The 23,618-nt window shown below is 39.8% G+C and overlaps 5 protein-coding genes across 5 annotated transcripts; 2 read left to right on the forward strand and 3 right to left on the reverse strand.

Moving 5' to 3' along the window:
- The first annotated feature begins 1,653 nt into the window (after positions 1 to 1,653).
- LOC114516593 (E3 ubiquitin-protein ligase TRIM56-like) lies at positions 1,654 to 4,610 on the forward strand. The gene is made up of 3 exons (XM_028536120.1): positions 1,654 to 2,803; positions 3,155 to 3,415; positions 3,663 to 4,610. Exons 1-3 carry the CDS (start codon positions 1,654 to 1,656, stop codon positions 3,980 to 3,982), a joined length of 1,731 nt encoding a protein of 576 aa, XP_028391921.1. The 3' UTR covers positions 3,983 to 4,610.
- A 302-nt stretch (positions 4,611 to 4,912) lies between these two features.
- Positions 4,913 to 10,944, reverse strand: LOC114516594. Its single transcript, XM_028536121.1, has 3 exons — positions 10,874 to 10,944; positions 6,086 to 10,456; positions 4,913 to 5,739 (listed from the first exon to the last, which is right to left on the reverse strand). Exons 2-3 carry the CDS (start codon positions 10,356 to 10,358, stop codon positions 5,327 to 5,329), a joined length of 4,686 nt encoding a protein of 1,561 aa, XP_028391922.1. The 5' UTR covers positions 10,359 to 10,456; positions 10,874 to 10,944; the 3' UTR covers positions 4,913 to 5,326.
- A 1,853-nt stretch (positions 10,945 to 12,797) lies between these two features.
- Positions 12,798 to 14,941, forward strand: LOC114516827. The gene is made up of 3 exons (XM_028536414.1): positions 12,798 to 13,248; positions 13,594 to 13,854; positions 14,117 to 14,941. Exons 1-3 carry the CDS (start codon positions 12,801 to 12,803, stop codon positions 14,434 to 14,436), a joined length of 1,029 nt encoding a protein of 342 aa, XP_028392215.1. The 5' UTR covers positions 12,798 to 12,800; the 3' UTR covers positions 14,437 to 14,941.
- A 437-nt stretch (positions 14,942 to 15,378) lies between these two features.
- Positions 15,379 to 18,809, reverse strand: LOC114516737. Its single transcript, XM_028536292.1, has 2 exons — positions 16,765 to 18,809; positions 15,379 to 16,232 (listed from the first exon to the last, which is right to left on the reverse strand). The coding sequence occupies exons 1-2, from the start codon at positions 18,746 to 18,748 to the stop codon at positions 15,820 to 15,822; spliced, it is 2,397 nt and encodes a 798-aa protein (XP_028392093.1). The 5' UTR covers positions 18,749 to 18,809; the 3' UTR covers positions 15,379 to 15,819.
- Positions 18,810 to 19,058: 249 nt separating this feature from the next.
- On the reverse strand, positions 19,059 to 22,133 carry LOC114516595. Its single transcript, XM_028536122.1, has 5 exons — positions 21,955 to 22,133; positions 21,547 to 21,621; positions 20,736 to 21,126; positions 19,316 to 19,490; positions 19,059 to 19,100 (listed from the first exon to the last, which is right to left on the reverse strand). The coding sequence occupies exons 1-5, from the start codon at positions 21,998 to 22,000 to the stop codon at positions 19,059 to 19,061; spliced, it is 729 nt and encodes a 242-aa protein (XP_028391923.1). The 5' UTR covers positions 22,001 to 22,133.
- Positions 22,134 to 23,618: the final 1,485 nt, after the last annotated feature.

Raw genomic sequence — 23,618 nt, forward strand, 5'->3', positions numbered from 1 at the left:
CAATGTGTTTGACTTTGGGACAAGGAATTGTATAGGATTTATGCGAAAACGTCTGTCCATCTCAGAAAGTCGATCTTTCGGTTAAGAATCCAGTTTTTCGTGTCTTCTTTCGAAATCGCAGCGGTGTTTTCTTGTAATCTTCATTTAAATTTTAGGGGAAGTATTTTTGTGCACCGCCTTTTTATTAATAATTCAAGCGTATAAATCAAATATAACGATTGCCTGTTTACTTATAATCATTTTGAGCAAGATTTTATTACGTACGTACGTCTGAATTTTCATCTTCATACATATATATTAAAATGAATTCTACAGCGGCAAGTTGCATAAATCCACATTCGGACAACAATACTTTTGCCATTTGCCGACAATTTTCACTAATCGTTGGGGTATTTTGTAACTCGTTGATGCTCTATGGATTGACAAAAGATCCTCTCAAATGCTTCAAGAACTGTTCATCGTATCTCATAATGAATAACACGGTCTCCGACCTTATCTTATGTTTGTATAAATTCGCAAGGTACTATTGGCGGTCGTGTAGTGATGGTCTAATCGTCTCTCGTTTGTTCTCATTTCCTCTGTACATTTCATTTCTCAGTATTTTCTTTCTGGCGTTGGATCGATGTGCTATCGCTTGCTATCCATTTCAGTACCGTGTGTTTATGAACGGGAAGAAAGCAATACCAATGGCGGTTATAATATTTCAATGGATGTTTGCGTTCTTATACGTAGCCTTGAGAAGAGATCTGGAAAAGGTCATTCCAGGTTTTCGTCTTATAAGTGGAGTCTTTATGCTATTTTGTTCCTGTTTGCTGTACCTCAAAACGATCCTTCATTTGAAAAAGGAGGCGAAATACTTGAAGGATCAGCGTGGAAACACACCAACAGCTGGTACACCGCAAACATCAATTCAAAGACGTCAACAAAGACTTTTCAAAGAAAAGCATTTTCTTCACACAATAATATACGTAACTTGCCTCTTGGTTTCAACGCTTTCTCCTCTCTTGATATTTGACTTAGTCCTCACAGATCACGGCCGTGGTAACATTATCACGTGGCATCTGCACATGTGTTTTTATTATCTTTTTTATTCGAACTTCGTCATAAATTCGTTTGTTTACTACTTTCGTTTAACGAACTACAGGAAAACGTTCAAACTTTTAATCTGTTGTCAACGCAAGGTATGAAAATAGCTTGGTTTTGAAGCGACATAGGAAACTACAGCCGTGTTGGTAAATCAATATTGTATTAATATTAAAAAGATTATTTTTATATTGTCGTTCCCATTCATGTGCTAAATTGTAGATTGTCTTGCGCCGCGGCTAACCAAATTACCTGCATTTAAACTGTTAACATTCTCCCGGCAATATGTGAAATAAATTACAACTGTGATCCCAAACCTTGATTTCAAATGACCAGAAAGCCTTAAGCGAAAGATTGCAATGATAATTATAATTTATTAATTATTCAGTGAATATTTAATAACAACCTGTTGTTTCCAAGCCAATGTGTCATTAATAAAAGCCGAAGTTGGGTCCCGGGTAATGGGATTTAAAGCGTTAATTCCCAAACCCGAGTTCTTCGTTATTTTCAGAAACAAAGGTTTCGGTAATAGATGTGAGATTGTAATATTAAATCCTGATTACATCGACCATGACCTCCTTGCCTGACCGTGCTTCCACAGAACAACTGGAAGAACTTCTAAAGTGCTGTATCTGTACTGAGACGTTCGAGGAACCGTTAACGCTTCCGTGTTTACATTCTTTCTGTAAAACATGTCTGGCAAGATACGTTGAAGCTCAACGCGACTTGTTACTGGTGCATTGTGATGGCATACAGCATAGGTATAGCTGTCCGCAGTGTAGAGGCGAGTTTGAGTTGGAAGATGGTCAAAATGTTGAACGACTTCCATCCAATTTCTTCATAAACAACATGCTCGAAATATTGAAAACCCAACAAGAAGCACAGAAGCCTTCTTGTCAATCTTGCAAGGTGAAAGAGCCAGCAACGTGCAGATGCACCGAATGCGAACGTTATCTGTGCAAGAACTGCTTGACGGCGCACAGCAACTGGCCAGATTTCAAAAAGCATGTTGTGCTGACGCTGGAGGAATTGGCAAAACCAGAGAACCAAGCGAAGGAGAAAGGAACGTCGCGTTGCAAGAGGCTTGGTCACGGGGATAAGCCGCTTGAATTTTACTGCAACACATGCAAGGAGCTGACTTGTATTGCTTGCGTTGTTTTAAATCACCCGAAACCACATCACGTTTGTCAACCTGTCGATATAGTGGCAGGACAACAGAAGGAAGCCTTGAAGAAGACCTCGGCAACGTTGCAGGAGAAGTCGAGCGAGGGGTTGGGCGCTTTACAAGATATCAAAAACGCTATACAAAATGTGCAAGCCAGCGCCAAAAAGGCCAAAGATGTCGTCCTGCAACAGGAGAAACAAATCCTACAAGAATTTTTCGTGAAATTGAAACAAAACACGGCAGTGTTGCTGGAGCAAGTTGATAGCAAGCACGACGATGTTTACCAAAAACTTGCAAAGCAATATACCGATATGAAGGCATACGTAGACGGTGTGAATGGTTCACTAGAGTTTGCTCGGAATATCGTTGAAAATGGAGGCAAGGAAGAAATCCTTTCCCTTGGGAAAGACATTGAGATGCACGCGAAGGAAATCGTGAAGGAATGCCCTGAGTCGTTGCGGCCAGTTCATTATGGTTTTCTTAAATACGAGCAGGCAAACTCGCCGAAAGACATTGTTGAGAATCGTGTGGACCTGAGCGATTTGGGAAATATTGGTAAGTTTATTGTTAAAAATGATAATCTAATTCCTATGTGCGTGTGTTTACCTGTTAGTGCAGCACAAGCGACTGTATTTGATGGATTATCAAGTGAATACCACAATCTAAATGGATATTCTGGTATACTGAACGCAGTACCAACCAGGGTTTCCACAACTGTCTGTCCTCAATGGCAATGACAAAGAGCTTTTAAAAAGAATGCATCCTAATATCCTGTTAACACAGATCCCCCCTCCCTTGTTTCAAGGTTTTGCATTGTGGAAACCCTGGCAGCAACTATAACTATTTGTAGGTAACTCAAAATTTTTTATTTACAATCGAAAATCTTAATCTTATCTCATCTTACAGTTGATGACCCCATACAATCATTGCTTGACAATTCCACTATCTTGGATGGGAATTTTGAGCATGCCAAACAACTTGTGGAGTGGGTGGATGATCATAAATTCACTTGGCAACTTTGTTATCGAGCTTCACGAGATGGCTGGAAAGGAGAGGATTTTCACAGAAAATGTGACGATGTTGGACCTACAGTGACCTTGGTGAAATGTGGGATCAACGTTTTTGGAGGTTTCACAGACCAAAGTTGGAAAAAAGCGCAAGCATCTGGTATAATCTTTACTTTTCCTATTTTTTGCCATTTTAGGACATTAGAAGTATAATATAAAACATGATATAATATGATATAATATATAATATAAAACAATATAATAATACATAATAGAATCAGAGAAAACATTTTAAAAGTGCTGTAATCCAGCTATACTTCAAATGTTCTTTTGCTATATTCTGTGAAACATTCATTATTCGAAGCCACGTTTCAGCAATAAACATTTATATTTTCACTTTGCTCTAGCTCAAACTTTCAAGCATTCCGATGTTTCGTTCCTATTCTCACTTCGAAACAAGGACAACCTGAAGCCGTTCAAGTGTCCAATTGAAGTTCATGCAAACGAGAAAGCAATCTGGTGCTATCCTGGCTTTAGTGCAACTTTCGGTGGTTTTCGTGATCTTCACATCAGCGGAAACGCCAACACAACTCAAAATTCATTGAGTAATCTCGGTTCTACGTACCAACCCCCTCCGGGGTATCATTACGGCTCACCACAAACAAAAGCTCTGCTGGCAGGCAGCCACAGATTCCAGCCAACATCTATTGAAGTATTTAGACGATAGAGATTGATGCGGGTAGCATCATACTTACGATATTTACGATCCATAGTAACTCTTTACCGCCGGCATTATTTACATCTGAGCCACAAGCAAATATGGTAAATTTACTAGTAAATTCGCAGGGGTGAAATAATTGTCTCTCGTGATTGGTTAATCTCATATCACATTTTCAAATTAGTTCATATTCACCCAATGGTATAAACTGTGGTAGAAGTCAAATCTGTGAACATCGTTAACGAATATCTCAACGATGTCGGGTAAAATCGTTCCAGCGATGCCATTATGGTGGCTTCAATCGAGCTCTTGCACGTGGCGTCATAGTTCGTACTTGTAACCGGCATTCGCCATTGTTGGTTGAAGATTGACGGTGTTTGAAACCGTTTTGGCGTAAAACGAATGTGAAAACGCTCGAAAACGTTACCGTGTGCACATGGTCTTAGCTCCTCTACAAGGTGTGTCAGAAAAAACTAGAAGATTTAAAAATGTTTAAAAAACTATCATCTTATCAAAATATTTCAAAAATGTATTTACGTCCAAGTATTCTAACAGCAAAAACTAGCAGAAAAATTAACCTCGAAAAGCGGGAGTACGTTTGTAAAAGCCTCATTTTTAACCGCTTGTGCAAAGAAGAAAATGAGAGGTTGAAAATCCAAGTTCATTTAAAGAGGTGAAAGTTTGGACTCTTTTGTGCAATGTATCGCAATTTCAGAAACTTTGATGAACATTAATTACGCCGCGAAACGAGTTTTTTCTCTCTCGCGTAACTTTTTACATGCAAGAATGATTACATGCATGCATGCATACATTACATGCATATAGTTCGAATGACGTAATTACCAGAACTCTTTGTTAAATAAATAAAAAATGAAACAAGAGTATTCATTGTTAGTTATATTCAAGTACGTAACAAACATCTATATACCACAACATCTATATACCACAAAAGCCCCGTAATATACCCCTATATGACCACATTATATCCATGTATACCACTATAACCGCATAATACCCTTGAATACTCCTATTACCGAATATGTGATGTACTTGATATCCCGTAGTCCATGAGTCATATTTATTAGTGTAGATTTATTTTTGTGAATACATACGTAAGCAAAATTACCGGTAAATAGGGGGAAGGAAGGATTCAAAATGATTCTAGACTATTTTTATCATCCCATGCATCGATCGGGCAAGTTGTTACATCAAGCCAAGTCTAACAGCCTAATTTGCGCAAGCATTGCTTGTTTCTTTGCATTGGCTCAATTTTAGCTCATCCTTTTTATATGCAGGTTAGCTTAAACTTCTATACGATTTGTCACGGTGCTCAGCACAAAGCCAATGGTGGCATTAACTGTCCTTGGGTTTGTTCGTATTCTCTTCATTTTCTGCCATTGTTTCTTGAACCTCATCTCGCATCTCATCACTGATTGATTCTCTGGCACACAACACCTTGACTTTCTCAAACGCTTTCGAAGCAAGATCAAAATTCTTCAAACGTTTGTGACAAAGAGCAATAAAGAGAACACATTTGGTCTCGTTATCTGGGGACTGGCAAACTTCAAAATATTTCAAAGCTTCTTCAAAGTAAGTCAATGCTTTCTGGTACTCGTGATTCTTAAAGAGCGCTGTAGCGAGGAAGTCGCAGGTTGAGGCTACATCTGGCACCGCTTTTCCTTCATAAATAATTCTCCTCATCTCAAGTGCCTTTTCCAGTTTGGGTATTGCTTCTTCCCACTGATTTAACACAAAGCAAGCATAACCTATGACAGAGAATTTGGAAAGTTAGATTAATTTTAGTATATGTATACACCAAATTGAGAATCTGATTATACTATTAAATTTAGATATAAAAGATTGGATATTTAGGACTAGGTAAAGCCTTTCACATGTTGGTTTGGACTTTGTGGCCAATGCCAGTTCCAAGCCTGTATAGGCCAGATGAACAACGTCCACACGCAGTGTAAACGCGGCTTATGACATCATCATTTCCACGTGATGACATCATCATTTCCACGTGAAAAAACAATTGAATTTCCATGCATGTAGGAACCAATCAGTTTGTTTCTCATTTTAAGCAATATGTGCTTCTTTGTGAATTATACTTACCCAAATTGTGCAAAACTCCAGCGTAATCCTGGTTTAGCTGTCCTTCCGTCAGCCACTTAAGAACTTTCTCTGCTTCTTCGAAGGCCTCTTTCGCTTGCTGAGCTTCATCAGGTTCCGACATGTGACAGCCACCTTTGAGAACCAACGCTGCAGCGTAATTTTGCAAAGGGTTTAAACCACCCTCCTTAAGAAGTTCCCTCCTCAAGGGTAAAAGCTTCTCCAGAGTTTTGGAAGCCTCGTTGGGCTGTCGACTAATATACTGGGTGAGAGCCAAATGATAGAGCACCGTAGCAATATCTTCTCTAACTGGATCCTCGGAATGCAACATTTCTCTGATTTCCAAAGATTTTTGGTAATGTATTGTAGCATCTTCAAATCGTCCAAGCGTTTTTAGAACATCCGCCTTATTTTGATGGAACACAGCTGTATATATCTTGGGTGGCAACCTCTCAACAGTTCTTAGGCTGCAAGTATAATATTCGAGAGCAAGGCTCGGGTTGTTGTTTTCTTCATGAACCAATCCAAATGCGTTCATGACTTTAGCATAAAGAATTTGAGCTGCTGATGTGGACGTAGACTTCGATAATCGGAACTCTTCAGCTGTTTTCAAGGCTTTTTCCAGGTCTTCAAGTGCAAGGTTGAAACATAAAGTTTTACGATTAAGTTCGCTACGAACGAGAAAGACGAACGATGCTGCATCGGGATCGATTGACTTTGGGTCTTGCTCGTAGACGTTGATAAGACTGTCAAGCAGTTCATGTGCTTGTTCATACCTTCCGGTTTCCGTAAAAATAGACGATAGATGATACAGAGCAACATGTCGAAAGTATTTTCCCAATTGCCGCTGTGAAGTTGTTTTTTCCACTGACAAAAGAATACGCTCAAACATGGCTTCTGCGTGATCGAACATTCCATTAGTTCGGTAAATACCTCCTGCTATTAATTCCGCAGTCCACAGCAGGAACTCAAAAAAATCCTGGTCTGAATCAGCGGTATCGACCTGCTCCTCTATACGTCCAATCAGGACAATGAACAAATCTGTTGCAGTTTTTCGTCTTCCATTGTCTTCGTAAAACGAAGCTAGGCGGAACACATAAGAGAGCTGATGAGCGCTTGGAGAATTGGATTTAGACAACATAATATCAATCAAGCGTCTCTGTTTTTCGGCAAGCTCGAGGCCCTCTTTCATTCTGTTTGTCTTCGCAAAAATCTCCAGCAAGGAAGAATTGATCTCAAGCAACAATACATCACTTTCATCCATTAAGACCTTCTTTAAAGCTTTTTCTGCTGATCTCAAGTGCTTTTCTGCTTGTTCTGGCGAAATCTGTCCAAAGGTTTCTCCAATTGATAGGTGTGCGTGACCAAATGCTTTATTCGCATCTAAGTTAATCTCTTCAAACATTTTCAAGGATCTGCAGATATACTCCACTCCTTCAGACTCGCGGTTTGCTTTCATCAAACAAGAACCCAGTGATCCAAAGCACCTGGCTAGATGGACATGATTTGCTTCTTTGCCGTGAATTTTCTCTTCTATTTTCAGCGCTTTCTCGTTACATGACAGAAGATACGAAGGATCATGGCAACAATGTTCTCCCAAGTATGCAATTCGAACAAGAACATTGGCCATTTTGCAATCCTGTCCACTTTTTTGAAGTTCCAGTCTTTGATTCTCGTGAATTTTCAAATACTCTTGATAATGCTGTAATGCTTCCGAGAAATTTCCACGATCTTGCTCACAAACGCCAAGAAGGAAAATAATGAAGGCAATATGTGGGTGTGGCTGGCCGCCATACAAATTCTTAGAAATTTCGTTTGCGTGGTTCAAAGTTCTAAACACATCATCAAGCTGTTTATAAAACTGGTGTATTGTTGCTTTGATAATCAGCGCATCCACAATGCCAGGCTCGACCAACTCTTTCTCATAATCGTGTAATTGAGAATAAATTACGAGGGCCAAACGAACAAAACGTTCTGCTTTTTGCATATTTTGAAGATAAAAATAAGCTTTGCTCAGGTTGACTAAACAGTTAGCAAAATTGGGATGAGCAGCGTTTTCTCCATAAAGTTCGCGGGCAACCTGTAATGCATCGTGGAAGATGGTTTTCGCTTCCTCGAACTTGTCTTCGCAAAGTAGAACGACGGCAAGGTTATTCAGGGTCATGAAATAGGTGAAATATTGCTTTCGGGGGTTTTTTATTCCCTTCAAAATGGTTCTAAGTATGATTTCCGCTTTCTCGTACTGTTCGAGTCTCATGAAAAGCATCGCGCTGCTGGTAAGAAAACTCACTTTCGTCTTATTGACTGCAGTGTCCTTTGGATCTTGTTGGGCTTGAAGGCTAACGATTTCCGTGTGCACATTTACAGCCTCGTTTAACAGACCCTGGTGGATATAGGCATACATGATTTGAATCAATGCATTTATTACGTTGCTTGTTTTAACGAAATCTGGCGCGAGTGTGTGTATTGTTTGCACTTCACGGCAACATTTAATAGCTTCTTGAAATTTTCCAACGTGCATGTAGCAATATGTGAGTGCACGACGTACATCTGCACTGTCGACCAAATCCACTGAATTATCTTTTGCGGAAAGAAAACATTCGATCGCTCTAGGAAGTTGTAAAACACGCAGATATGCTAAGGCTATTGTCATCGGCGAAACATCCAGAAATGTTTCTTGTTGAAGCCCTTTCACAAGTATCTTTTCAGAGTCTCTTAAGTTGACGCTTTTGAGACATTCGGCGATTTCATCTATGTCTAGACAGTCTAGTTTAGAGGTCTGCGAAATAACTACCTGATGATGGGGGTTTTTGATCTTCGAAACGATTTTAGACATCGTTGATGACAACGGTAAAAGACTCTTATAAAGACGGATGATGGCTGTCGTGAATGAGCAAGGAGTACATTTTTCTTCAGTGACCGACAGTTGTGGAACTGTAGGTAATGCCTCTTTTTGTCTGCCTTGCCTTTGGTAGCACTTTAACCGGAGCTCAGTGGAAATACTTAACATAACCCGCAAATTCTTTGCCCCATCTTCAGTGAGTATCTTCTTCACTTTCATTTCATCTATACATCGCCAAGAACTGCGCCCGAAAATTCCAAAATATTTTGACAATTGTTCTACCAGAAGACTTGCTAATCTATAGACCTCTTTCTTCACGTCTTGTTGCGTTCCACTGTCACTTAAAGGCAGTGACGTCGGGTTGTAGGTCTTCACCAAACCTTGCATGATCTCCATGACTTGTTCTTGAAAACCTTTCCTCCTCTCGGTATTCGTGACCAGGGAAGACAATTTCTGCTCGTAGGACTTTGTCAGTTCTTCATCGCCAAAGAGATGGCACACGCTGCTGAAAACGTTTGCGGTTTTCAGACTCTCGAGAGCAGAGCCGGGAATTACATCTTGAAGCTTCAGCATTTCATCCACAGTCATGATGTACTCTTGCCGAGGTTGTCCACGCCATTCTTTTCTTCCAAGAGGAGTCTTGCAGGCCCATGGCATCATACCGTCGAATGAAAATCCTTTGGGAATAACATCGTCGTAAAACCAATCATCTTCTATATTCCCACTGTAGAAATCATTTAAACTAGAAATACCAACACTTGGCAAAATGGTTTCTCCTAATTTGATGATTTGCGCTTGAATTAAGTAGGTCAGGAATCGAAAGTACTGCCGTTGTTCTGACGAAGAGTTTTTGTTTTTGGATTCCACCAGAATTGCGAACTCTAAATCAGAGTATGGAGTAATCTCCTGTCTAGACATAGATCCCAGACCAATGATAGAAAAGTTGCAGGGTGCGGGACCAGCAATTCCACAACAATAAGAAAAAATTTCGACCACGAGGCACTTCATATCATCATCAATTTGTTTATATATCTTTTCAATTTCTTGGCATCGTCTTTCTTCGTCTCCTGAGTTCCAATCCGGACGTCTGTCAAGGGCAGGGAAATATTCGGTAGTTTGTTTCAAACGAATCTCTTCTAACTTTTGCCGATTCGGATTTTTTTTGTTTTCCATCTTCTTGTAACGATCGACGCCACCAGCCCCAAATACTTTACCAATGAACTTTACTTCTGCTTCGAAGATGGCTGTGTCGATTTTCTCGTCAGCCTTGTAGCTGCCGTGCTTGTAAATTCGCTCTGCCTCGAAAAGAGCGATGCTTTTAACCATCATTTCACAAAAACCGTCATCATCCATCTGCTGCGATGCTCGGGTTAAATAGATTTCCGCCATAGCGTGGAAGCATGTTGCTTTCTTTTTGTTAATGTGTTTTGTCATTGGCGAAGCAGATAGGATTTTTAAGGCTTTACTGAGCGATTGTTCAGCGAGATTTGATTTATTTTCACATAAGTGTCTTAAACCTTGTTCGAAATGATCTAGGAATAGGAAAGAGTTTGTCTAAAAGTGTGGGGCTATACATATCGACAGGTTTTCTGTAATTATTTTAATTGTAACCTGCCAGCAGACGTTAATTCACGAGTAATTACGATGTTGGCGCGAGCATTTACGCTGGAAAAAAAACACTTTTGTTTATGCAGAAACATTTGACAAGTTACCCTTAAGCTGATGACCTCTCATCTGTTAAATTTTTAAAGTGTACGAGTTTTTTACATCAAAAATACAACTTCCTGTGATATTGCATGTTTATATTTCCGGTTGCCTCGCTGAAATTTGATGCATATGATTCAGTTTCGTTTTATAGTTCGCGAAAAATGTATGTAAAGTTTGTAAAATAAAAAATCGTGCAAAATAATCGTGCACAACACTGCCGCTCAGTTCTTAAACGGACTTACCTTCCCAGATATCTTTCTTTGCTGAGGAAACATTGAATTTAGGAATGTCCCATAGCTCGTTATCAATAACTCGATCTGCAAGAAGAATTTACAGATGAAGGGGTTGTATAGTACAACTGCAAAATTAAGAGCACACCGTTCTTCATTGTTGCGTGGTAGTCCAGTTTATATATAACGAGTACAAAAGGTGAATTATGATTTATGAACTAACTTTTAGTTTGTCTTTTCGACCGAAGGTCAATTTGTGGCCTTCAAATTTCCCTAGTTCTTCCGGACTTATGATCTGTCTCTCTAGTGCATGTAAACCAAGCTGTTTATGATAGTGAATCGAGCAAAGATTACAAATCAATGAATTATTAGACACAGCATGGAGGAATAGCGAAAGTACTCACCAAGGAGAGAGTGTGTCCTGAATAATTTCTTTGATGCATAGGCCATTACGATAACCTTGTTTTAGAATTAATTTGTTTTAGTACCAGTACGCAGTACCATATACACGTCTATAGCGTCTACAAGAAATCTCGCAATTACTTGGAGATGCACTTCGCAAAATTGCTCACCACATGTACCCCAGTTCGCGGAATGATATTTGTTGACGTGCGACTCAAGGTTTTATCGTTTTGTTACGGAAAGGGTGGCGGTTACGGACTGGGTTCGAGGAGAAAATATTTCGTGCGGGTAACATGGCGACAGCACCCAACCCAACATACATTATATATTATTAGTATAATTACAAAGGTGATTATCGAAAATTCTGGCATCTGATTGGTCAAACGACCTCGGATTATTACGCGATAATGACCTAAGATTTTTTTCAAAATGGCGGCAAAATGTTTCTGTCAAAGTGACAGATAAAGAAATGCGTTATTTTGACGAAAATACTGTACCTTAAAGCATAAAAACAGTGGAAATTTGAATCGCTGTAAACTGTTGAAATAAATTTTAACGTTTGTAAAACATGTATTTTTACAAATCATTCGTTTTTTGAAAAAATCACCTTTTTACGGTTATACTAAAACAATTATTCACCACAGGCTGGGTGAATATCGCTAGATAAAAACCTCAACTTCGTCTTGGTTTATTCAGCGATCTTCTCTTCGTCTTCCGCGAATAATCGCATGTTAAATATCCTCTTCACGTGAGTAGGGACAAAATTTGCGGTGGTTGGTCGTGAGGCTGATATCTGATTTTATAAACTAACTCTGTTTTACAATTTATGACGAACCCACCAAGTTGATTTCTGGTCAACAGTTCTTTTAGATGCAGGCAAGTGTATTTCCATACACAGGTTTGAAGTCTGCAAAATATATTATGCCCGGGAAATCTCAACATAGTTTGCATTCGAAATTAAGTAGAAAATGCGTTTATTTCCTTACGATCAAGAATATGTGCGTTTTACTTTCACATTTGATTGGGTAGGCCACTTTTGTTTTATTCCTCTTTTCTTTCATTTTACAAATGCACTCCCTTGCGAAACAGCAAGTGAATGAACAAATTTTACAAGTCTGTCAATATCATTTGTCGGTAAAAAACAAACTTTTGTTTTCACTTTATTTCTAAACTTTCATACTCCTAACTCCTTAAAATATCATGTCTATTTTTCAGAATATTTACAACCTTTCCAGGTACTGTAAAAATAACTACATTCCACCATTTGGACGTGTACGGTCCTTCCGGCTAGCTGTGTATACGGATCTCCTCGCTAGCTGTGTATACGGCCCTCCCACTATCTGTGTATACGGCCCTCCCGCTATATCTGTGTATACGGCCCTCCTGCTAGCTGTGTACGGCCTTCCCCGCTAGCTGTGTATACGGCCCTCCCCGCTAGCGGTGTATACAGCCCTCCCCGTTTGCTGTGTAAGGCCCTTCCCGCTAGCTGTGTATACGGCCCTCCCCGGCAACGTTGCAGGAGAAGTCGAGCGAGGGGATGGGCGCTTTACGGAATATCAAAAACGCTATACAAAATGTGCAATCCAGCGCCAAAAAGGCCAAAGATGTCGTCCTGCAACAGGAGAAACAAATCCTACAAGAATTTTTCGTGAAATTGAAACACAACACGGCAGTGTTGCTGGAGCAAGTTGATAGCAAGCACGACGATGTTTACCAAAAACTTGCAAAGCAATATACCGATATGAAGGCATACGTAGACGGTGTGAATGGTTCACTAGAGTTTGCTCGGAATATCGTTGAAAATGGAGGCAAGGAAGAAATCCTTTCCCTTGGGAAAGACATTGAGATGCACGCCAAGGAAATCGTGAAGGAATGTCCTGAGTCGTTGCGGCCAGTTCATTATGGTTGTCTTAAATACGAGCGGGCAAACTCGCCGAAAGATATTGTTGAGAATCGTGTGGACCTGAGCGATTTGGGAAATATTGGTAAGTTTATTGTTAAAAATCATAATCTAATTCCTATGTGCGTGTGTTTACCTTTTAGTGCAGCACAAGCGACTGTATTTGATGGATTATCAAATGAATACCATAATCTAAATCGATATTCTGGTATACTGAACGCAGTAACCAGGGTTTCCACAACTGTCTGTCCTCAATGGCAATGACAAAGAGCTTTTAAAAAGAATGCATCCTAATATACTGTTAACACAGACCCCCCCCTTGTTGCAAGGTTTTGCATTGTGGAAACCCTGGCAGCAACTATAACTATTTGTAGGTAACTCAAAATTTTTTATTTACAATCAAAAATCTTAATGTTATCTCATCTTACAGTTGATGACCCCATACAATCATTGCTTGACAATTCCACCATCTTGGATGGAAATTTTGAGCACGCCAAACAACTTGTGGAGTGGGTGGATGATCATAAATTCACTTGGCAACTTTGTTATCGAGCTTCACGAGATGGCTGGAAAGGAGAGGATTTTCACAGAAAGTGTGACGAGGTTGGACCTACAGTAACCTTGGTGAAATGTGGGATCAACGTTTTTGGAGGTTTCACCGACCAAAGTTGGAAAAAAGCGCAAGCATCTCGTAATCTTTATTTTTCCTTATTTTCCCTATTTTTAGGACATTAGAAGTATAATATAAAACATAATATAATATAATATATAATAGAAAATATAAAACATAATAGGATATAATAAATAATAGATAATATAAAACATAATATAATAATACATAAAGTGCTGTAATCCAGCTATACTTCAAATGTTCTTTTGCTATATTCTATAAAACATTCATTATTCGAAGCCACGTTTCAGCATTAAACATTTTTATTTTCACTTTGCTCTAGCTCAAACTTTCAAGCATTCCGATGTTTCGTTCCTATTCTCACTTCGAAACAAGGACAACCTGAAGCCGTTTAAGTGTCCAATTGAAGTTCATGCAAACGAGAAAGCAATCTGGTGCTACCCTGGCTTTGGTGCGACTTTTGGTGGTTTTCGTGATCTTCACATCAGCGGAAACGCCAATACAACTCAAAATTCATTGAGTTATCTCGGTTCTACGTACCAACCCCCTTCGGGGTATCATTACGGCTCACCACAAACCAAAGCTCTGCTGGCAGGCAGCCACAGATTCCAGCCAACATCTATTGAAGTATTTAGACGATAGAGATTGATGCGGGTAGCATCATACTTACGATATTTACGATCCATAGTAACTCTTTACCGCCGGCATTATTTACATCTGAGCCACAAGCAAATATGGTAAATTTACTAGTAAATTCGCAGGGGTGAAATAATTGTCTCTCGTGATTGGTTAATCTCATATCACATTTTCAAATTAGTTCATATTCACCCAATGGTATAAGCTGTGGTAGAAGTCAAATCTGTGAACATCGTTAATGAATATCTCAACGATGTCGGGTAAAATCGTTCCAGCGATGCCCATTAGGGTGGCTTTAATCGAGCTCTTGCACGTGGCGTCGTAGTTCGTACTTGTAACCGGCATCCGCCATTGTTGGTTGAAGATTGACGGTGTTTGAAACCGTTTTGGCGTAAAAACGAATGTGAAAACGCTCGAAAACATTTACCGTGTGCACATGGTCTTAGCTCCTCTACAAGGTGTGTCAGAAAAAACTAGAAGATTTAAAAATGTTCAAAAAACTATCATTTTATCAAAATATCTCAAAAATATATTTACGTCTAAGTATTTTAGCATATTCTGGCTAATCTAACAGCAAAAACTAGCAGAAAAATTAACCTCGAAAAGCGGGAGAACGGTTTGTAAAAGCCTCATTTTTAACCGCTTGTGCAAAGAAAATGAGAGGTTGAAAATCCAAGTTCATTTAAAGAGGTGAAAGTTTGAAATCTTTTGTGCAATGTATCGCAATTTCAGAAAATTTGATAAACATTAATTACGCCGCGAAACGTGAGTTTTTTCCCGTTTACTCCGCTCTCCCGTAACTTTTTACATGCAAAAATGATTACATACATGCATACATTACATGCATAGTTCGAATGACGTAATTACCAGAACTCTTTGTTATATAAATAAAAAATGAAACAAGAGTATTCATTGTTAGTTATATTCAAGTATGAAACCAACATCTATATACCACAATAACCACGTAATATACCCCTATATGACCACATTATATCCATATATACCACTATATAACCGCATAATACCCTTAAATACTCCTATAACCATATGTGATGTACTTAATAACCCGTAGTCCATGAGTCATATTTATTAGTGTAGATTCATTTTTGTGAATACATACGTAAGCAAAATTACCGGTAAATAGGGGGAAGGAAGGATTCAAAATGATTATATAGACTATTTTTATCATCCCATGCATCGATCGGGTAAGTTGTTGCATCAAGCCAGGTCAAACTGCCTAATTTACGCAAGCATTGCTTGTTTCTTCGCATTGGCATGCATATATAAATCTATAAATCAGCTCAATTACAGCTAACACTTTCTATATGCAGGATAGCTTAAACTTCTATACGATTTGTCACGGTGCTCAGCACAAAACCAATGGTGGCATTAACTGTCCTTGGGTTTGTTCGTATTCTCTTCATTTTCTGCCATTGTTTCTTGAACCTCATCTCGCATCTCATCACTGACTGATTCTCTGGCACACAACACCTTGACTTTCTCAAACGCTTTCGACGCAAGATCAAAATTATTCAAACGTTTGTGACAAAGAGCAATATGGAGCGCACAGTTGGTCTCGTTATCTGGTGACTGGCAAACTTCAAAATATTTCAACGCTTCCTCAAAGTAAGTCAATGCTTTCTGGTACTCGTGATTCTTAAAGAGTGCTCTAGCAAGGAAGTAGCAGGTTGAGGCTACAACTGGCACCGCTTTTCCTTCATAAATAATTCTCCACATCTCAAGTGCCTTTTCCAGTTTGGGTATTGCTTCTTCCCACTGATTTAATATAAAGCAAGCACAACCTATGACAGAGAATTTGGAAAATTAGATTATTTTTGTGTGTATACACAAAATCGCCAAATTGAGAATCCTACCCACAAGCTGACTATAGCCGCTTTTACACCAGACGCCTAGATCTGGCCTGGGTCAGGTCTAGGACAAGTCTAGGTACGTTCACGCTGTCTTTCTTGGTCATGATATCATGCAGTTACCCAACATATAATTGAAAAAATACTTGGAACAAGATCCCGAACACGCCAAAAAGTGGTCATACTAGTAAGGGTCCTATACAGATTTTACTATTAAGTTAAGATATAAAAAAATGGATATTTAGGACTAGGCAAAGCCTTTCACATGTTGGTATGGATTTTGTGGCCAATACCAGTTTCAGGCCTGGTATAGGCCAGATAAACAACGTTCACGCGTAGTGTAAACGCAGCTTATGACATCATCATTTCCACGTGAGCAAACAATTAGATTTCCATACACGCAGGAACCAATCAGTTTGTTTCTCATTTTAATCATTATATGTGCGTCTTTGTGAATTATACTTACCCAAATTGTGCAAAACTCCAGCGTAATCCTGGTTTAGCTGTCCTTCCGTCAGCCACTTAAGAACTTTCTCTGCTTCTTCGAAGGCCTCTTTCGCTTGCTGAGCTTCGTCAGGTTCCGAGATGTGACAGCCACCTTTGAGAACCAACGCTGCAGCATAATTTTGCAATGGGTTTAAACCACCCTCCTTAAGAAGTTCCCTCCTCAAGGGTAAAAGCTTCTCCAGAGTTTTTGAAGCCTCGTTGGGCTGTTGATTAATATGCTGGGTGAGGGCCAAATGATAGAGCACCGTGGCAATATCTTCTCTGACTGGATCCTCGGAATACCGCATTTCTCTGATTTCCAAAGATTTTTGGTAATGTATTGTAGCATCTTCAAATCGTCCAAGCGTTTTTAGAACATCCGCCTTATTTTGGTGGAACGTAGCTGTATCCATATCAGGTGGTAACTCCTCTACAGTGCTTAGGCTGCAAGTGTAATAGTCGAGAGCAAGGCTTGGGTTGTTGTTTTCTTCATGAACTAATCCAAATGCGTTCATGACTTTAGCGTAAAGAGTTTCAGTTGCTGATGTGGACGTTGACTTCGATAATCGGAACACTTCAGCTGTTTTCAAGGCTTTTTCAAGGTCTTCAAGTGCAAGGTTGAAACATAAGGTTTTACGATTAAGTTCGCTACGAATGAGAAAAACGTACGATGCTGTTTCGGGATCGATTGACTTTGGGTCTTGCTCATAGAGGTTGATAAGACTGTCAAGCAGTTCATGTGCTTCTTGATATCTTCCAGTTTTCATTAAAATACACGATAGATGATACAGAGCAACATGTCGAAATTCTTTTCCCAATTGCCGCTGTGAAGTTGTCTTTTCCACTGACAAAAGAATTCGCTGAAACATGGCTTCTGCGTTATCAAACATTCCATTAGTTTGGTAAATACCTCCTGCTCGTAATTCTGCAGTCCACAGCACACGCTCAAAATAATCCTGGTGTGCATCAGTGGTATCGACCTGCTCCTCTATACGACCAATCAGGTCAATGAACAAATCTCTTGCAGTATTTCGTCTTCCACTGTGTTCGTAAAACGAAGCAAGGCGGAACACTTGGGAAAGCTGATGAGCGCTTGGAGAATTGGATTTAGACAACATAATATCAATCAAGCATCTCTGTTTTTCGGCAAGCCCGAGGCCCTCTTTCATTCTGCTTGTCTTCGCAAAAATCTCCAGCAAGGAAGAATTGATCTGAAGCAATGATACATCACTTTCATCCTTTAAGACCTGCTTCAAAATTTTTTCTGCTGATCTCAAATGCTTTTCTGCTTTTCCTGGCGAATGCTGTCCAAAGATTTCTCCAATTGATAGGTGTGCGTGACCAAAGGATTCATTCGCATCGAAACTAATCTCTTCAAACATTTTCAAGGATTTGCAGAAATACTCCACTCCTTCTGATTCGCGGTTTGCTGTCATCAAACAAGAACCCAGTGATTTAAAGCACATGGCTAGATGGACATGATTGGCTTCTTTGCCGTGAATTTTCTCCTCTATTTTCAGTGCTTTCTCGTTACATGACAGAAGATACGAAGCATCATAGCAACAATCTTCTGCCAAATTTCCAATTCGAACGAGAATATATGCCATGTGGCAATCCTGTCCATTTTCCTGACGTTCCAATATTAGATTCTCGTAAATTTTCAAATGCTCTTGGTAATGGTGTAACGCTTCCGAGAAATTTCCACGCTCTTGCTCACAAACGCCAAGATCGTGAATAATGGTGGCATTATATGGGTGTGGCTGGCCGCCATAAAAATTCTTAGAAATTTCGTTTGCCTGGTTCAAAGTGCTAAACCAATCATCAAGTTGTTTATAAAACTGGTGTATTCTTGCTTTGAGAATCAGCGCATGGACAAAGCCAGGCTGGACTAACTCTTTCTCATAATCATGTAATTGAGAACGAATTATGAGGGCCAAACGAACCAAACGTTCTGCTTCTTCCATATTTTGAAGATAATAATAAACTTCGCTCAGGTTGGTTAAACAGTTAGCAAATTCGTGATGAACAGCGTTTTCTCCATAAAGTTCGCCGGCAACCTCTAATGCATCGTTCAAGATGGTCTTCGCTTCCTCGAACTTGTCCTCGCAAAGTAGAACGACGGCAAGGTTACTTAGGGTCATGAAATAGCCGAAATATTGCTGTCGGTGTTTTTTTATTCCCTTCAAAATGGTTCTAAGTATGATTTCCGCTTTGTCGTACTTTTCGAATCTTGTGAAAAGCACCGCGCTGGAGGTAAGAAAACGCAATTTCGTGTTATTCACGGCATTGTCCTTTGAATCTTGTTGGTCTTGAAGGCTAACGATTTGCGTGTGCACATTTACAGCCTCGTTTAACAGACCCTGGTGAGTATAGGCTTCCATGATTGAAATCAATGCATCAATTACGTCGCTTTTTTCAACAAAATCTGGCGCCAGTGTGTGTAACGTTTGCACCTCACGGTAACAGTTAATAGCTTCTTGAAATTTTCCGATGTGCATGTAGCAATATGCGAGTGCATGACGTAAGCTTACCCTGTCCATTATATTCATTGAATCATCTTTTGCAGAAAGCAAACATTCGATCGCCTTAGGAAGTTGTAAAACACGCAGATACGCCATGGCTGTTGTCATCGGCGAAACATCCAGAAATGGTTGTTGTTGAAGCCCTTTCACAAGTATCGTTTCCGGGTCTCTTAAGTCGTAGTTCCTGAGAAATTTGGCGATTTCATTTATGTCTGGATTAGGGGTCAGCAGAATAATCCCCGGATGATATGGGTTTTTGATTTTCCAAACGATGTTAGACATCGTTGATGACAACGGTACAAGACTCTTATAAAGACGGACGATGGCTGTCGTGAATGAACAAGGCGTACATTTTTCTTCAGTGACCGACAGTTGTGGAACTGTAGGTAATGCCTCCTTTTGTCTGCCTTGCCTTTGATAGCATTTCAATCGAAGCTCAGTGGTAATACTTAACATTGCTCGCAAATTTTTTGCCCCATCTTCAGTGAGTATCTTCTTCACTTTCATTTCATGTATACATCGCCAAGAACTGTGTCCGAAAATTCCCAAATATTTTGACAATTGTTCCACCAGAAGACTTGCTAATCTATAGACCTCTTTCTTCACGTCTTGTTGCGTTCCACTGTCACATAAAGATAGTGTCATCAGGTCGTAAGTGTTCAGCAAACTTTGCATGATTTCCATGACTTGTTCTTGGAAATTTTTCCTCGTCTCGGTATTCGTGACCAGGGAAGACAATTTCTGCTCGTAGGACTTTGTCAGTTCTTCATTGCCAAAGAGATGGCACACGCTGCTGAAAACGTTTGCGGTTTTCAGACTCTCGAGAGGAGAGCCGGGAATTACATCTTGAAGCTTCAGCATTTCATCCACAGTCATGATGTACTCTTGCCGAGGTTGTCCACGCCATTCTTTCCTTCCGAGAGGAGTCTTGCAGGCCCATGGCATCATACCGTCGAATGAAAATCCTTTGGGAATTACATCATCGTAAAACCAATCATCTTCTATATTCCCACTGTAGAAATCATTTAAACTAGAAATACCAACACTGGGCAAAATAGTTTCTCCTAATTTGATGATTTGCGCTTGAATTAAGTAGGTCAGGAATCGAAAATACTGCCGTTGTTCTGACGAAGAACTTTTGTTTTTGGATTGCACCAGAATTGCAAACTCTAAATCAGAGTATGGAGTAATCTCCTGTCTGGACATAGATCCCAGACCAATGATAGAAAAGTTGCAGGGTGCGGAGCCAGCAATTTCACAACAATAAGAAAAAATTTCGACCACGAGGCACTTCATATCATTATCAATTTGTTTATATATCTTTTCAATTTCTTGGCATCGTCTTTCTTCCTCTCCTGAGTTCCAATCCGGAAGTCTGTCGAGGGCAGGGAAATATTCGTTAGTTTGTTTCAAACGAATCTCTTCTAACTTTTGCCGATTCAGATTTTTTTTGTTTTCCATCTTCTTGTAATGATCGACACCAACAGCCCCAAATACTTTACTAATGAACTTTACTTCTGCTTCGAAGATGGCTGTGTCGATTTCCTCGTCAGCCTTGTAGCTGCCGTGCTTGTAAATTCGCTCGGCCTCGAAAAGAGCGAAGCTTTTAACCATCATTTCACAAAAGCCGTCATCATCCATCTGCTGCGATGCTCGGGTTGAATAGATTTCCGCCATAGCGTGGAAGCATGTTGCTTTCTCTTTGTTAAGGTGTTTTTTCATTGGAGAAGCAGATAGGATTTTTAAGGCTTTACTGAGCGATTGTTCAGCGAGATTCGATTTATTCTCATCTAAGTGTCTTAAACCTTGTTCGAAATGATCTAGGAATAGGAAGGAGTTTGTCTAAGAGTGTGGGGCTATGCATATCGACAGGTTTTCAGTAATTTAATTGTAACCTGCCCGCAGACGTAAATTCACGAGTAATTACGAAGTTGACACGAGCATTTATGCTACAAAAAACACTTTGTTCAGAAACATTTGACAAGATATCCTTAAGCTGATGACATTTCATCGGTTATATTTTTAAAGTGTACGAGTTTTTTACATCGAAAATACAACTTCCTGTAATATTGCATGTTTATATTTCCGGTTGCCTCGCTGAAATATGATGCATATGATTTAAGTTTCGTTTTATAGTTCGCGAAAAATGTATACATATGTATGTATGTAAAGTTTGTAAAATAAAAAATCGTACAAAATAATCGTGCACAACACTGCCGTTCAGTTCTTAAACGACTTACCTTCCCAGATATCTTTCTTTGCTGATGGAACCTTGAATTTAGGAATGTCCCATGGCTCATTATGAATAACTCGATCTGCAAGAAGAATTTATACATCAAGGGGTTGTATAGTACAACTGCAAAATTAAGAGCACATCGTTCTTCATTGTTGCGTGATAGTCCAGTTATATATTGCGAGTACAAAAGGCGAATTATCATTTATGAACTAACTTTTAGTTTGTCTATTCGACAGAAGGTCAATTTGTGGCCTTCAAATTTCCCTAGTTCTTCTGGACTTGTCTGTCTCTCTAGTGCATGATCTGTCTCTCTAGTGCATGTAAACAAAGCTGTTTATGAAAGTGAATCGAGCAAAGATTACAAATCAATGAATTATTTGACACAGCATGGAGGAATAGCGAAAGTACTCACCAAGGAGAGAGTATGTCCTGAATAATTTCTTTGATGCATAGGCCATTAGGATAACCTTGTTTTAGAATTTATTTGTTTTAGTACCAGTACTCAGTACCATATACACGTCTATAGCGTCTACAAGAAATCTTCTTGCAATTACTTGGAGATGCACTTAGCAAAATTGCTCACCACATGTACCCGAGTTCGCGGAATGATATTTGTTGACGTGCGACTCAAGGTTTTATCGTTTTGTTACGCAAAGGGTGGCGGTTACGGACTGGGTTCGAGGAGAAAATATTTCGTGCGGGTATCATGGCGACAGCACCCAGCGCAACATGCAATTTTACATATTTAGTATAAATACAAAGGTGATAATCGAAAATTCTGGTATCTGATTGGTCAAACGACCTCTGATTATTACGTGATAATGACCTAAGCGGTTTTTCAAAATGGCGGCAAAATTTTTCTGTCAAAGTGACAGATGAAGAAATGCGTTATGTATTTTCTTTAAACGATTCCTTTTTTTTAGAAAAATCATACTATTTGATAACCATACTACTTTTTAATTATACTAAAACAATTATTCGCATCAGGCTGGGTGAGTATCGCCGAATAAAAACCTTCAACTTCATCTCGGTTTATTGAGCGATCTTCTCCTCGCCTTCCGCGAATAATTGCATGTTAAATATCCTCTTCACCTGAGTGGGGACAAAATTTGCGGCGGTTGGTCGTAAGGCTGATATCTGATTTTATAAACTAACTCTGTTTTACAATTTATGACGAACCCACCAAATTGATTTCTGGTCAACAGTTCTTTTAGATGCAGGCAAGTGTATTTCCATACACAGGTTTGAAGTCTGCAAAATATATTATGCCCGGGAAATCTCAACATAGTTTGCATTCGAAATTAAGTAGAAAATGCGTTTATTTCCTTACGATCAAGAATATGTGCGTTTTACTTTCACATTTGATTGGGTAGGCCACTTTTGTTTTATTCCTCTTTTCTTTCATTTTACAAATGCACTCCCTTGCGAAACAGCAAGTGAATGAACAAATTTTACAAGTCTGTCAATATCATTTGTCGGTAAAAAACAAACTTTTGTTTTCACTTTATTTCTAAACTTTCATACTCCTAACTCCTGAAAATATCATGTCTATTTTTCAGAATATTTACAACCTTTCCAGGTACTGTAAAAATAACTACATTCTACCATTTGGACGTGTAAGGCCCTCCCCGCTAGCTGTGTATACGGCCCTCCCCGCTAGCTGTGTATACGGCCCTCCCCGCTAGCTGTGTACGGCCCTCCCCGCTAGCTGTGTATACGGCCCTCGCCGCTAGCTGTGTCAGGCCCTCCCCGCTAGCTGTGTATACGGCCCTCCCCGCTAGCTGTGTATACGGCCCTCCCCGCTAGCTGTGTATACGGCCCTCCCCGCTAGCTGTGTATACGGCTCTCCCCGCTAGCTGTGTATACAGCCCTCCCCGCTAGCTGTGTATACGGCCCTCCCCGCTAGCTGTGTAAGGCCCTCCCCGCTAGCTGCATGTGTATACGGCCCTCCCCGCTAGCTGTGTAAGGCCCTCCCCGCTAGCTGTGTAAGGCCCTCCCCGCTAGCTGTGTGTGTATACGGCCCTCCCGCTAGCTGTGTAAGGCCCTCCCCGCTAGCTGTGTGTACGGCCCTTCCGG

Source organism: Dendronephthya gigantea, unplaced genomic scaffold (assembly GCF_004324835.1).
Source record: "Dendronephthya gigantea isolate DGI-Jeju-01 unplaced genomic scaffold, DenGig_1.0 000006F, whole genome shotgun sequence".
In the NCBI taxonomy this organism is placed as follows: domain Eukaryota; kingdom Metazoa; phylum Cnidaria; class Anthozoa; order Malacalcyonacea; family Nephtheidae; genus Dendronephthya; species Dendronephthya gigantea.

Coding starts and splice junctions, on each gene's coding strand:
- LOC114516593 (XM_028536120.1), top strand. CDS start 1,654: ATGACCTCCTTGCCTGACCGTGCTTCCACAGAACAACTGGAAGAACTT. Junction 2,804..3,154: donor GAGCGATTTGGGAAATATTG/GTAAGTTTATTG, acceptor CTCATCTTACAG/TTGATGACCCCATACAATCA. Junction 3,416..3,662: donor GAAAAAAGCGCAAGCATCTG/GTATAATCTTTA, acceptor ACTTTGCTCTAG/CTCAAACTTTCAAGCATTCC.
- LOC114516594 (XM_028536121.1), bottom strand. CDS start 10,358: ATGACAAAACACATTAACAAAAAGAAAGCAACATGCTTCCACGCTATG. Junction 5,740..6,085: donor TGGAGTTTTGCACAATTTGG/GTAAGTATAATT, acceptor TCTCTGTCATAG/GTTATGCTTGCTTTGTGTTA.
- LOC114516827 (XM_028536414.1), top strand. CDS start 12,801: ATGGGCGCTTTACGGAATATCAAAAACGCTATACAAAATGTGCAATCC. Junction 13,249..13,593: donor GAGCGATTTGGGAAATATTG/GTAAGTTTATTG, acceptor CTCATCTTACAG/TTGATGACCCCATACAATCA. Junction 13,855..14,116: donor GAAAAAAGCGCAAGCATCTC/GTAATCTTTATT, acceptor ACTTTGCTCTAG/CTCAAACTTTCAAGCATTCC.
- LOC114516737 (XM_028536292.1), bottom strand. CDS start 18,748: ATGGAAGAAGCAGAACGTTTGGTTCGTTTGGCCCTCATAATTCGTTCT. Junction 16,233..16,764: donor TGGAGTTTTGCACAATTTGG/GTAAGTATAATT, acceptor TCTCTGTCATAG/GTTGTGCTTGCTTTATATTA.
- LOC114516595 (XM_028536122.1), bottom strand. CDS start 22,000: ATGGCCTATGCATCAAAGAAATTATTCAGGACATACTCTCTCCTTG. Junction 19,491..20,735: donor AAAAATCTGAATCGGCAAAA/GTTAGAAGAGAT, acceptor CAAATTTCTCAG/GAACTACGACTTAAGAGACC. Junction 19,101..19,315: donor CAATGAATATAATGGACAGG/GTAAGCTTACGT, acceptor GCAAATCGTTAG/CCTTCAAGACCAACAAGATT.